The 12,868-nt window shown below is 57.5% G+C and overlaps 1 protein-coding gene across 3 annotated transcripts in view; it reads left to right on the plus strand.

Moving 5' to 3' along the window:
• The window catches only part of NPLOC4 (NPL4 homolog, ubiquitin recognition factor), a 32,603-nt gene that overhangs the window by 1,763 nt on the left and 17,972 nt on the right, over nucleotides 1-12,868 (plus strand). For all 3 annotated transcript variants that reach the window (XM_040989779.1, XM_040989780.1, XM_040989781.1), the window contains exons 2-7: nucleotides 87-167; nucleotides 4,554-4,666; nucleotides 6,199-6,378; nucleotides 9,029-9,077; nucleotides 9,925-10,019; nucleotides 11,147-11,270. In XM_040989779.1, coding sequence (XP_040845713.1) covers nucleotides 87-167; nucleotides 4,554-4,666; nucleotides 6,199-6,378; nucleotides 9,029-9,077; nucleotides 9,925-10,019; nucleotides 11,147-11,270 — 642 coding nt within the window. The remainder of the gene's footprint in view (nucleotides 1-86; nucleotides 168-4,553; nucleotides 4,667-6,198; nucleotides 6,379-9,028; nucleotides 9,078-9,924; nucleotides 10,020-11,146; nucleotides 11,271-12,868) is intronic.

The following is a 12,868-nucleotide window of genomic DNA, read 5'->3' on the forward strand; positions in this document are numbered from 1 at the left end:
TCCTGCCTGGCAGAGACTGGGGGGTGGGACGGAGGGTGGGGCAGGCTGCGCTGCGTGGCCTCACGGGCTTGTTTCCTCCATGGCAGATAATCCGCGTCCAGTCCCCAGATGGCGTGAGGCGCATCACGGCCACCAAGAGAGAAACAGCTGCCACGTTTCTGAAAAAGGTACGGGCGGTGTGGCTTCCCCGGTGCCGAATCCTCACGGTGCCTTTCTCTGTCTTGTTCGGTGGTCCCTGGGGGTCACCCGGAGCCCAGAGCGCAGTGTGATGTGTCCCGTGGAGGGAGGACTCGAGGGGTCCCGCTGGGGCGCTGTCGCTGCAGCTGCTCGCGGTGGAGCTTGCCGTGTGTTTCTATCATGGTTGAGTTTGTTCCAAGCAGGCATTTGCGCCATTTTTTTATGTTAAATATGCAGGTGTAATTTTCATAAGCCAAGCCAGATCACTTGCCTATGTGTAAGATACCTGTGGCTCAAGGGGTGGGGAACTGTCCACATCCGGTCTGCTCTGCGTAGGGGAGTTGGGGGCTGTGGTCGCCAGTGGGAGGAGTGTGTTGTGGGGTGGGCTGTCGACAGCGTGGGCCCCATGACTGCCATGGCAGGGCTCAGGAGCGGGTCCCCATCGGGCGTAGGAGTCGGAACCGCTGCAGTGGCTGGAGGGGCGAGGTGCCAGGGTCAGCTCAGTGGCCATCAGCTTCCCCTGGGGGGAAGTGTGCTGAGCAGATGCTCAGGGCCCGAGTCGGCGCACACAGACCGCGGACACTGCTCCCAGTTAGCGGTCACTGCGCCTTTCTCACGCTGGCCACTCGTCTTCCTGCTGGCTGAGCGCCCGAATTCGGGCTGCCCAGCACCTGTTCCCATGGCACGCACTTCGCCTGGCTCAGCAGGGCCCAACTACAGCCCGTGCCTGTCACTGAGTGATGGGTGGCAGGCTATGGTCGCATCATTCAGTATTGGGGGCTGGGAGAGATTGGTGAATGAGAGGGCTAAGATATTATATCCTGAAATTTATATTTTATTTTTTAAAGATTTATTTATTTCTCATTGGAAAGGCAAATATACGGAGAGGAAGAGTGACAGAGGATCTCCCATCTGCTGGGTCACTCCCCAAATGACCACAGCAGCTGGAGCTGAGCCGAAGCCAGGAGCCAGATGCCTCCTCCGGGTCTCCCACACGGGTGCATAGTCCCACAGCCTTGGGGTGTCCTTGACTGCTTTCCCGGGCCACAGGCAGGGAGCTGGATGGGAAGTGGAGCAGCCGGGACATGAATGAACACCCACAAGGGATCTCAGTGCTTGCAAGACGGGAACTCCAGCCACTAGGTCACCATGCTGGCCCTGAGATTAATTTAAAATATGTGTGTGTGTGTTTAGATGGGGAAGTTTTTCTTTTTTAAATTTATTTTTATTGCAAATTCAGATATGTAGAGAAGAGGAAATACAGAGAGGAAGATTTTCCGTTTGATGATTCACTCCCCAACTGGCCACAACGGCTGGAACTGTACCAATCCAAGGCCAGGAGCCAGGAGCCTCCTCCAGGTCTCCCATGCGGGTGCAGGGTCCCAAGGCTTTGGGCCGTCCTCGACTGCTTTCCCAGGCCACGGGCAGGGAGCTGGATAGGAAGGGGAGCAGCCAGCATTACAACCGGCACCCACATGGGATCCTGGTGTATTCAAAGCAAGGACTTCAGCCATTGGGCCACTGCACCAGGCCCTACAAAAATGTATTTATTTACATTGGAAAGGCAGATTTATAGAGATGACAGAAAGGTCTTCCATCCACTGGTTCACTCCCCAAATGGCCGCAACAGCCAGAACTGAGCTGATTTGGAGTCAGGAACTTCTTCCGGGTCTCCCACACAGGTGCAGGGTTCCAAGGCTTTGGGCCGTCCTCGACTGCTTTCCCAGTCCACAGGCAGGGAGCTGGATGGGAAGTGGAGCTGCCGGGATTAGAACTGGCGTCCATATGGGATCCTGGTGCGTTCGAGGCAAGGATTTTAGCTGCTAAGCCACGGTGCCGCATCCTACATTTCATTTTAAAACAAAAGGTTTACTTATTCATCTGAAGGCAGAGTGAGAGAGGAGACCTTCCCTTGAGCATTTGCTCTCCACATGCCTGCGCGGCCAAGTCACCGCAGTGGCTGTGGCTCCCCCTGGGATGGCCTGTACCAAGTACTTGGGCCCTCGTTTGTGCCCCCAGGGGCCTTGGCCGGAAGTGGCATGCAGGCCTCCAGTGAGGGCTCTATCGCTACACTATCTCGCCGGACCCTTGTTTAATTTACAAAGTTTAGTTGAAGAGTGAGAAAATCAAAGACAAGTGTCGGCCTTGGTCAGGGAAAGGAAAGGTGGGGGCTGTCTGTGGGCCGAGTCCCTCCTGCCGGCAGCTGCTGAGTGCTCACTGAGTGCTTGGATGATTCTTGGTCCATGTCCTTGGCTCAGCAGCGTGTTATCACGCATTCCTGGGAGTGTCTAGAGCGTGCACACAGCCAGCTGCTGGTACAGGCCCGGCAGTGGGGAGCAGCAGCCAGGACTCGAACCTGCACTCTGATGGGGGGTGCTGCTGCACAGAACACCAGCCCCTAAGGGTTTGGTTTAAAGTTAAACTCATTCTGAAAGTTATAGTTGCAGAGTGGGGCAACAGAGAGAGAGAGGCTCCATGTGCTGGGTCACTCCCCAGGTGACTATAGCACCGGGCACTGAGCCAGGCTGAAGCCAGGAGCCAGGAGCTCATCCTGGCCACCCTCAGTCCAGAGGGTAATGGGGCCCAAGCACTTGGGCCGGCTTTGCTGCTTTCCCAGGTCATAGCAGGGAGCTGGGTCAGAAGTGGAGCGGCCGGGACAGGAGTTGCTGCTGCTTTGGGATGCTGGCCTCGCAAGTGGTGGTGTCACCTGCCTCAGTGCAGGGTTCAGGACCGATCGACCTTCCTTCCTTCCTTCCTTCCTCCCTTATTTATTTCGTTATTTACTTTTATTGGAAAGTCAGGAATATGTAGAGGAGGAGAGACAGGAAGATCTTCTGTTCACTGATTCACTCCCCAAGGGGCCGCAACAGCCAGAGCTGAGCCGATCCAAAGCCAGGAGCCTCCTCCAGGTCTCCCACACGGGTGCAGGGTCCCAAGCAGGGAGCTGGATGGGAAGCAGGGCCGCCGGGACACAGACGGACATCCATATGGGATCCCGTCGCATTCAAGGTGAGCACACAAGCCTGCGATTTTTCGTGTCCCCCGTGCTTTGTGTGAACTCTGGGCGTCTGCAGGCGAGATGGCGAGTTCCCAGGAGCAGTCACGCAGGCGTGTGAAACGCCTCGTGCATTTCCGCACTCGGGGCTCAGCCCAGGCAGCTGGCTGTGAGCTTAGGGTCCTGGCTCTTCCACTTTATCCAGCTCCCACTGATGACTTGGGAAAGCAGCAGAAGGTCCAGCTGTGTGGCCCCTGTGCCTGTGTGGAGGCCTGCCCTCCTGCCCTGCAACTGTGGGGCTTTCCTTGTGGGGATCACGTGGGCACTGGTCTTCAGAAGTCCTGTTTGCCCCCCTTGGCCTGTGGGTTCTCTGGATTTCTGTCACCTGAAGAATACCTGTTGGTGTGTGTCGTTTGGAGGCGTGTGATCAGCCCTGCTGGGGATGGGCTGTCTTGCCCGCACTGTCAGGAAGGTGCACCTGTCTGCCTTTGCTGTCGGAGGTCCCCCCCCCCGCAGACGCTGCCCCCTGTGTCACGTCGGAGGGTCTCCCCCCTGCAGACGCTGCCCCCTGTGTCACATTGGAGGGTCTCCCTGCTGCAGACGCTGCCCCCTGTGTCACGTTGGAGGGTCTTCCCACTGTAGACGCTGCCCCCTGCCTGCGTCATCTCCACCTTTGGGTCCCCAGGGCCATGAGGCTCCTGTGTATGCCCTGGGTGTCTTTATGTTTACTCTGTGGGTTTGTTGGACTTTTTTTGTGAAGATTTATTTATTTGAAAGAGAAAGAATCTTCCATCTGCTGGTTCCCTCCACTCCTGGCGCACATATCAAATGGCCATGATGGCTGGAGCTGGGACCTGGCATCCCATTGCTGCCTCCTGTGGAGCTGGGACCTGGCACCCCATTGCTGCCTCCTGTGGAGCTGGGACCGGGAACCCATTACTGCCTCCTGTGGAGGTGGCAGTGGCCTGTGCTTGGGCCGTCTTCTGCTCCCAGGCACATGAGCAGTGAGCTGGAGTGGGAGCAGCAGCCAGGACTGTCGCTGGTACTCATGCTGACTGCTGGCCTGACGGGGTGTGCTACAGCTCTGGGTTCGGATCGCTGTCTGCTGGTTTATTTCCAAAATGCTGCAGCTAGCCTGGCATCAGGGACTCCAGACAGGTTTCCCATGGGTGCTCTTGGCTGCCCTCCCGTGCCTCCTTGCCTGGCATATTAGGAGGTCACTGGCTGAGCGGTGGGGCAGCCGGGACGCAAACTGGCGTTCTGCTGCTGGTGTGCAGGTGACCGCTCCCCGTCGCCTGCCAGTGGCCTGTGTCCTCGCCCTGTGTGCCCACTGGCTGGTGCTGCCTCTGCATTCCATGCTGATTCTTCGGGCTCATTACAGGTTGCAAAGGAGTTTGGCTTCCAGAATAACGGCTTCTCAGTGTACATCAACAGAAACAAGACTGGAGAGATCACCGCGTCTCCGAACAAGTCGCTCAGCTTGCTGCGGATCAAGTAAGTGTGCGGTGGAGGAGCCGGGCAGCCTGCTCCCATAGGCCGGCCCTCTGGATGGCCGCTCCTGGCCTCAGCTGACGGGGATGCTGGCCATGCGGAAGCTGGGAAGTGTGTTGCTGACGCTCAGCTGGTTGTCTGCAGGCAGTGGCCTTGAGCACGACCACAGGCAAGTCTGTCCTGTTGGCTGGTGGCGTGCCAGGGCCCGTGGTCCACCTCAGTGCCTACCACCTTGGGTCCTGCCACGCCGCCTGGCTGTCTGCTGCCGTGAGGGCAGTGTGCGAGAGGCCGTGACGGGCCGTGTGGGATGCAGAGTGGAAGTTGTTCCCTCAGACGGTGTGACACCTGCTGGCCTGTGCCTTTGCACTGGTGGCAGAACGCTGAGTGTGAGGCTGTGGGCTGGGGCGTCTGCCTCGCCGTGCCACACGCTTGGCTTCCCGTCAGAAGTGGCTGCGCAGTGGGCTCGCTCTGAACCCTGGCAGTTGGCAGAGCTCCGGGCAAGCTAGGAATTGGGGTGCTCGCCACTCTCCCTGGTTCTTCCTCGGGCTCGCAGAGGCCATTGTTGCTGCAGAGTGCGTGTTAGGACTCCTGGTCCTCAAGGCTGTGGGCCCGGGTAGCGCAGCACCCAGAGGTGAGCCCTGGCGACAGGAGCCAGGCTCCATGTCGCTGTGGCCAGGCTGGCCGCTGACCCTCTGCGGAACGCCCCTGGTTGTTTCTGACGGCCTCACTCCGTCCCCGCTTCTCTTCATTCCTTTTCTCACCTACTGTTCCACACATATGTCTGTTTCGCAGTGTCCGGTCCAGGGTCTGTGTCCTTGGCACTGCGATCGCACATTCTGCCTGCTTAGGTCTGCCGTGTGTCCGGCCTGGCTTTGGGAACCCGCAGTGGCCGGCCCTGGACGCTGTGCATTTCCGGGGTGACCACAGGGGTGCCCTACAGCCGCGGCTTCCTTGTAGGTGAAGCGGTTCCTGTTGTCCATGGCGGCCTGGGGCCCGGCCTGAGCCGGGCAGGAGCTGCACCCCTGGCCATGGCTTTGGCCTGTGCTGTTCTGATTGACCCCTCTGGGTTCTGAGTCACGTCTAGGGGGAACAGTGTGGTTCCGGTCCGTGCTGGAGGGGCTCTAGGGAAGTCGGCCCCGCTGGGTGTCTGTGTGGCAGGGCCCTCCAGCTGCCCAACAGGGTGACGGCCACGTGGACACTTGCTGCTGTCATCGTGGGGCAGAGCAGATGAGAATTGTCCCACTGCTTGTTGAGCTGCCATGGGGGGTGTCATGTACGTGCAAGGGGCGGTGGCCTAGCAGTGACCTTGGGTGGTCGGAGGGGGGCTGTGGGCTGAGAACCCCATGTTGTAAGGGAGTAATCCCTCTGGTGTCTGCACAGGGGTGTGTCAGAGAGAGAAGGAGAGAGGAGATGTGCTGTTGGGAGGCAGGGCTGATGAGGACTGAGGAGCTGGCACGGAGGGCACGGAGGGCAGTGGCGGCTCCAGGGTCAGTGGGAAGCAGTGCTCACGAGCGCCGACGCTGTCGTCTGCACAGGCACGGCGACTTGCTGTTCCTGTTCCCCTCGAGCCTGGCGGGACCCTCGTCGGAGATGGAGACGTCCACTGCTGCGCCAGGCCCGAAGGCCCCGGGGGCCGCCCAGGTGGTGGAGGACGAGATCGACCAGTACCTCAGCAGACAGGACGGGAAGATCTACCGGAGCCGGGACCCGCAGCTGTGAGTACCCGCCTGCTGCCCGCACGGCGTGTGGACGGGCAGGTGTGTGCTCCACGTCCCCGGGGACCGGGATGCCTGGCTGGTCCAGGTCCTTGCTCCAGGGCAGTGAGGAGCTGGTGTGATGCGGCCACATGTTCCCCACCTGTGAATGGCTCACGCTTTCCACCCAGAGGTCTGCGAAATTCTTTTTAGCGTTTCTGTTCCTCCCTGGGTCCTGGTCCTGGGGCAACCATGTACATGTGTTTATACATACATCCCAGCTGTGTAAGTGAGAGGCGTTGAAGAGGTGTCTTCTACCCTAAGTGACCAGGGCCAGGAACCCCATGCTGTCCCTCACATGGGTACTGGGGACCCCAAGTGTTGGCTGCCTCCCAGGCACAGTAGCAGGGTGTTGGATGGGAAGGGAGGGGGTCTCCATCCCAGGCATACCAAGTGAAGGCTAACCTGTTACTGGGTGTGCTGCAGTGTCTGCCCCCAAAAATTGCTTTTGGAAAAAAAAATATATATATCGTTTGTTTCATAAGTACAGTGACAGAGACAGACAAGTCTTTTGTCCATTGTTCACATCCAAAACAGCTGCAGTGGTGACCAGAACTGGACCAGGAACTTGTTCCAGGTCTCCCCCATGGGTGCAGCCACTTAAACACTTGGGCCATCCTCTGCTGCCCCACCTCCCCGGCGCGTTAGCAGGGATGTGGGTGGGAAGTGGAGCAGCTGGCCCTTGGGCCTGTGCCAGCACGGAGTACCAGCATACGGAGTACCAGCACACGGAGTACCAGCACGGCAGGTGCGGTCTGATGCGCAATGCTGACTATCTGTTGGTCCCTTGCAGTCCTTTTTTCTTTTTCTTTTTTTTAAGATTTATTTATTTATGGAAAGTCAGATATACAGAGAGGAGGAGAGACAGAGAGGAAGATCTTCTGCCTGATGATTCACTCCCCAAGTGAGCGCAACGGCTGATGCTATGCCGATCCGAAGCCAGGATCCAGGAACCTCTTCCAGGTCTCCCCCATGTGTGCAGGGTCCCAAAGCTTTGAGCCATCCTTGACTGCTTTCCCAGGCCACAGGCAGGGAGCTGGATGGGAAGTGGAGCTGTTGGGATTAGAACTGGCGCCCATATGGGATCCTGGGGTGTTCAAGGCGAGGACTTTAGCCGCTAGGCCACGCTGTTGGGCCCTTTTTTTCATTTTATTATTATTTTTTTTTTTTTGACAATCTTTACATAGTTAATTAGGGTAACAAGGTTTAAGGGCTACTGGAAAGTGGGTAAGACTATTATTTCCATATTGTTTCCTTCATGTATCTGAGGTAAAGGGGGGTATTGAGAGAGAAGCCCTACCCAGTCTCCCACCCACCCCAGGTCCCTGATGTGGGGCATGCTCTGTGAGACTTGCTCAAGTGGTTTTGAAAGTTCACAGTTATGAATCGCTGCCAATCTCGCCACTCCAAGCATGATGAGGTCATTGAAGAATCCATTGATTGACATAGTCCATCATAGAGTCTCCGTTTGCCCGTTTGCCAACATGTAGCTGAGGTGGTTGACTGACTTGTTCTGTCTTTTCTTGGTTAGGGTTCTGTGTCCACCATTTCGATTGGGGAGATCCCCAAAGAAACTTTGTCTAAGGTGTTCCCAGACCAGATTCTTGTGTGCATTAGCAAGCACAGGGTCCGGTACAGTCCATCGCCCCAATCAGCCGGTGGTCCTTGCAGTCCTTTCAAAGAAACCAGCTCAGGAGGTTGAGTTTTGCACGCAGTGATGGGAAGCAGTTCTGACAATGTTTGACTAAGAAAAAGATTTATTATTTATTTTTATTGGAAAGGCAGATTGACAGAGACGAAAAGACAATGATCTTCTGTCAGCTGATTCACTCCCCAAATGGCCACAATGGCTAGAGCTGTGCTGATCCGAAGCCAGGAGCCAGGAATTTCCTCCAGGTCTCCCATACAGGCGCAGGGTCCCAAGGCTTTGGGCCGTCCTCGACTGCTTTCCTAGGCCACAAGCAGGGAGTTGGATGGGAAGTGGGGCTGCCAGGGTACAAACTGGCACCCATATGGGATGTAGGTGCATACAAGGTGAGGATTTAGCCACCAAGCTGGGCCCTTTTTTTTTTTTTTAAGTTTTATTTATTTTTATTGGAGAAGCAGATTTACAGAGAGGAGAGAGAGAGAGAGAGATCTGTGCACTGGTTCCCTCCCCGCAATGGCCTGAGTTGAGCCAGTTTGGAGCTGTCTCCTGTGTCCTCCAGGCAGGAGCAGTCCTGCGGTGTGCCTGTGGGTGTGCGACCTGTCTGCATGCGGGACTGTGGTCCCGCGGCTGACTGTGTGAGTGGGCGGCTCTCCCAGCTGCCCCGCTGTGTTCTGTGCCTGAAGATGCTTGACACAAAAGGGCCAGTGTCCTTTGCGGTTTCTCCATGTGCCACCCTGGAGTGTGTTTCACGCTCAAGCGTGCGTTGATGTTCTCCTCATGCTGGCTTTCTTACACACGTAGCAGTTTTTAAGTTGGCATTAAGCCTGCAGACCGTCTGCTGTTGGTATTATGGTTGGTGTTTTGTGATGCCCTGAGTAAGTGCTGTGCGCATGCCTGCTGCCACGAGAGGCCCGGCCCTCGTCAGTGTCCTCCTGACCATGCCTTTCTCTCGCCCGCCCTCAGATGCCGCCACGGCCCCTTGGGGAAGTGTGTTCACTGCGTCCCCCTGGAGGTGAGTCGACACGTGGGCCCTGGGTGGTGCCGTGGGCTGCTGCTAGGGACGGAGCTGTGTCCGCGCACTGAGTGCACACTGAGTACCGGGGTCAAAGGAGTGTACCTGTTCAATACCCAGTGGTACCAGCTGCCCTTGAGCCAGGGTCTCCTTCTCAGTGGGCCGTGAGAGGCCGAGACCTGGGCAGTGGAGGGGCTGCACACGGGCTCGCCCCGCCGCCTCCCGCTGGTCCCCCCAGGCTTCACCTGCTTCGCCTTGTGACTTTGGGATGTAGAAGATTTCCCAGGAACTGAGCTGCCTTTTGTGCTTAGTAGCATTTCCTTGAATCTTGAAGAGGTGGCCAGTGCACCAAGATCTGACCCAACCTCAACCAGCAGGCTCAGCAGCTGTGTCCCCGCAGTGTCCCCTGTGCCCGGCCTCGGGGCTCCTCGCAGTGTCCCCTGTGCCCGGCTTTCGGGCTCCCTGCAGTGTCCCCTGTGCCCGGCCTCGGGTCTCCCCGCAGTGTCCCCTGTGCCCGGCCTCGGGGCTCCCTGCAGTGTCCCCCGTGCCCGGCCTTCGGGCTCCCCGCAGTGTCCCCCGTGCCCGGCCTCGGGGCTCCCCGCAGTGTCCCCCGTGCCCGGCCTCGGGGCTCCCTGCAGTGTCCCCCGTGCCCGGCCTCGGGGCTCCCCGCAGTGTCCCCCGTGCCCGGCCTCGGGTCTCCCCGCAGTGTCCCCCGTGCCCGGCCTCGGGGCTCCCCGCAGTGTCCCCTGTGCCCGGCCTCGGGGCTCCCCGCAGTGTCCCCCGTGCCCGGCCTCGGGGCTCCCCGCAGTGTCCCCCTGCCGCTGGCTGATGCGGGTGTGTGCTGCAGCCTTTTGACGAGGACTACCTGAACCACCTGGAGCCCCCCGTGAAGCACATGTCCTTCCACGCCTACATCCGGAAGCTGACTGGGGGCGCCGACAAGTAAGCAGCCTGCGGGGTGGCTGGGACCCAGGGTGTGTGCATGAGGAGCGGCCTCTGGCCAGCTGTGGAGAGCGGGGCCTCGGGGCACGTGCCAGCCCTGCTGAGGACACCTCCCTACACAAGGTGGCTCCAAGGAGGGCACGGAGCTCGGGACTGGAGCCGTGCAGCAGGGGTATGCGCAATTCATCTGAACTGCTTGTGCTCCTGCTCGGGCACAGCTTGGCAAAGCCAGGAGGAAAGCAAAAGTGGGATTGTTGGGTGGGTTGTAAGAGTTCAAGGTAAATCTCGAAATGATTTTTATTTACCATCCAGTTGGACAGCCAGCTCTTCCCCTGAACAAGTGCCATGGATAAGTGGGGTTTCATAGTACGTCTCTATCAGAGAATCAGAAGCCACGTGACAGTGAGCAAGTACAAGATTACATGATTAGGGGCTGACAGTGACACCAAACAGAACGCATGCGACAGGCAGGGGGTCCTGACATGTCACTGCAATGCAGACAGCAGTAAAACAGCCTTCCTCAAAGGCAGCCGTCTTTCCCGTAAATCTCAAAATTCCAAGCTTGCCCCATCTCCTGCCTGCCTCCTGGTCGCAGGAGCTTTGCTCAAAACAGGATGCAGGTGTCTGGAGGTTCCAGACTTCCAGGAGTAGTCACCTGTACGGTCAACCCTCTCGGTGGATTTGCGAGTGAGAAGCCCGAGGCCGATGGCCTCATCGCACGCCCAGGGCCAGGGCGCCTCGGCCTCGCTGGGCTTGAGCGGACAGCCTGAGGGCAGAGGGATGCACACTGCGTGGACTCTGCTCTTGGCAGAGTGCGGCTGGTGGGCTACGATGGACACCCCGGCGGGTCCTGAAGCTCCGAACGTGATTCCTCGTGAGGCAGTCGTGGGGGTCTCGTGCAAGTCAGTCCCGGGCGATAAGGAAGGTGCCCCGTGGTCCTGAGCGTCAGGGCCCGTGGGACAGCAGCTGGGTCGCTGCGCAGGCTGGGCTGTGTTGAAGTGACAGATGCCACCTGCACACTTCCAGCACCGCTGCCCACCACGTGCCCGGTGTGGCTCCGGCGGTGTTGGCCGAGCATGGCCGCGGGTCCTCCGCCATGACTTCTCACCCGTTGCTGTTCTGTGCAGGGGAAAGTTTGTCGCCCTGGAGAACATCAGCTGCAAAATTAAATCAGGCTGTGAGGGGCACCTGCCGTGGCCCAATGGCATCTGTACCAAGTGCCAGCCAAGTGCCATCACGCTCAACAGACAGGTGAGAGGCCCGGGTCCCTCCAGAGGCTTGGGCGTTTCCAGGCAAGTCCCTCCCTGAGGGGCAGCTGCTGCCAGCAGTGTGTGTAGTGGATGCGTCCCCTGTCCTTCCGTGTGCAAATAGCTCTCACGGGCCCTTGGCTTCTGCACTGAGGTTGTGTGTGACTCGCCAGCCCAGGCAGTTCCATTTGTGGACTCCGACCGAGCACAGTCCCGCAGCCTGCCCCATGTCCATGTCCTCAGACTCCTGTGTCTGGCGGCTTGTTCTGGAGACCGGCCTCTTATTCCCCGAAAATTGCTGAGGGCAGGCATGTGTGGGTGAAAGCCGGGTCAAGTCCAGCTCTGCTTCCTCTGCTGGGCCCCTCCCACCTTGGGGTCCTGGCTTGGGCCTGATGGGCTGGCGCAGGCGGGTGGGGGGACACACTGCTGGGGAGTCTCTGACTCTGCCTTTTTCAAAAGAAGTGCTTTAACAAAGGAGATTCATTCATTTCAAAAGTTACAGAGAGAGAAAGAGGCCTTAAATTTGTGCTTTAGTCCCCTCGTGGCCTCAAAGGCCAGGACTGGGCCAGGCAGGTACTTCGCCTGGGTCCCTAGAGGGGTGGCAGGGCCCCAGGCACTTGGGCCATCCTGCGTTGCTTTCCCAGGCGCATTAGCAGGGAGCTGGACTGGAGGCGTGGCAGCTGGGGTTTGAGCTGGTGCGCATGCGGGATATGGGAATTGAAAGATGTGTGTTGTAAAGCTGTGTCTCCGAATGCCGTTTTGTAATGGTTTTTATACCTTTTACTCTTCTCACTGGGGTTGTTCTGTAGAGGAACAAACAACTTTGTGGCAAGTTTGTGGGCTCTTTATACATCTTTTTAAAAAATCTTAGACTTGTATTTTATGTATTGAATTTTTAGTTTTATAACTGGAGCCATAGAACAAGTATGAGTGCCACATTCCAGCAGTGTGTGCTGGTCTCCGGGCTGGTCAGGGCCATGCCTGCAGTGCAGCCAAAGTTCAATGAAAATCAGTATTTCATTAAAAAAAAAAAAAAAGGTGTGGCTTTACCTGCTATGCCACAGCACTGGCATCAAAGAATATTGTGTTTTTTTTTTGTTGTTTGTTTTTTAAGATTTATTATTATTGCTATTATTATTATTGGCAAGGCAGATTTACAGAGAGAAGAAGAGACAGAAAGATCTTCTGTCTTCTGGGTCACTCCCCAAGTGGCTGCAGTGACCAGAGCTGAGCTGATCCGATCCAAAGCCAGCAGCTTCCTCCGGGTCTCCCACGTGGGTGCAGGGTCCCAAGGCTTTGGGCCGTCCTCGACTGCTTTCCCAGGCCACATGCAGGGAGCTGGATGGGAAGCGGGGCTGCCAGGACATGAACTGGTGCCCATATGGGATCCTGGCGCATGCAAGGCGAGGACTTTAGCCACTAGGCTACTGTGCCAGGCCTACCTTTTTTGTTTTGTTTGTTGTAAGATTTATTTAATTTTACTGGAAAGTCAGATATATAGAGAAAAAGAGGTACAGAGAGAAAGATCTTCTGTTAACTGGTTCACTCCCCAGGTGGCCACAATGGGGTTAGAGCTGAGTCAATCTGAAGCCAGGAGCCAAG

Source organism: Ochotona curzoniae, unplaced genomic scaffold (assembly GCF_017591425.1).
Source record: "Ochotona curzoniae isolate NIBS_2020 unplaced genomic scaffold, NIBS_Ocur_1.0 contig_523, whole genome shotgun sequence".
NCBI classification, from domain to species: domain Eukaryota; kingdom Metazoa; phylum Chordata; class Mammalia; order Lagomorpha; family Ochotonidae; genus Ochotona; species Ochotona curzoniae.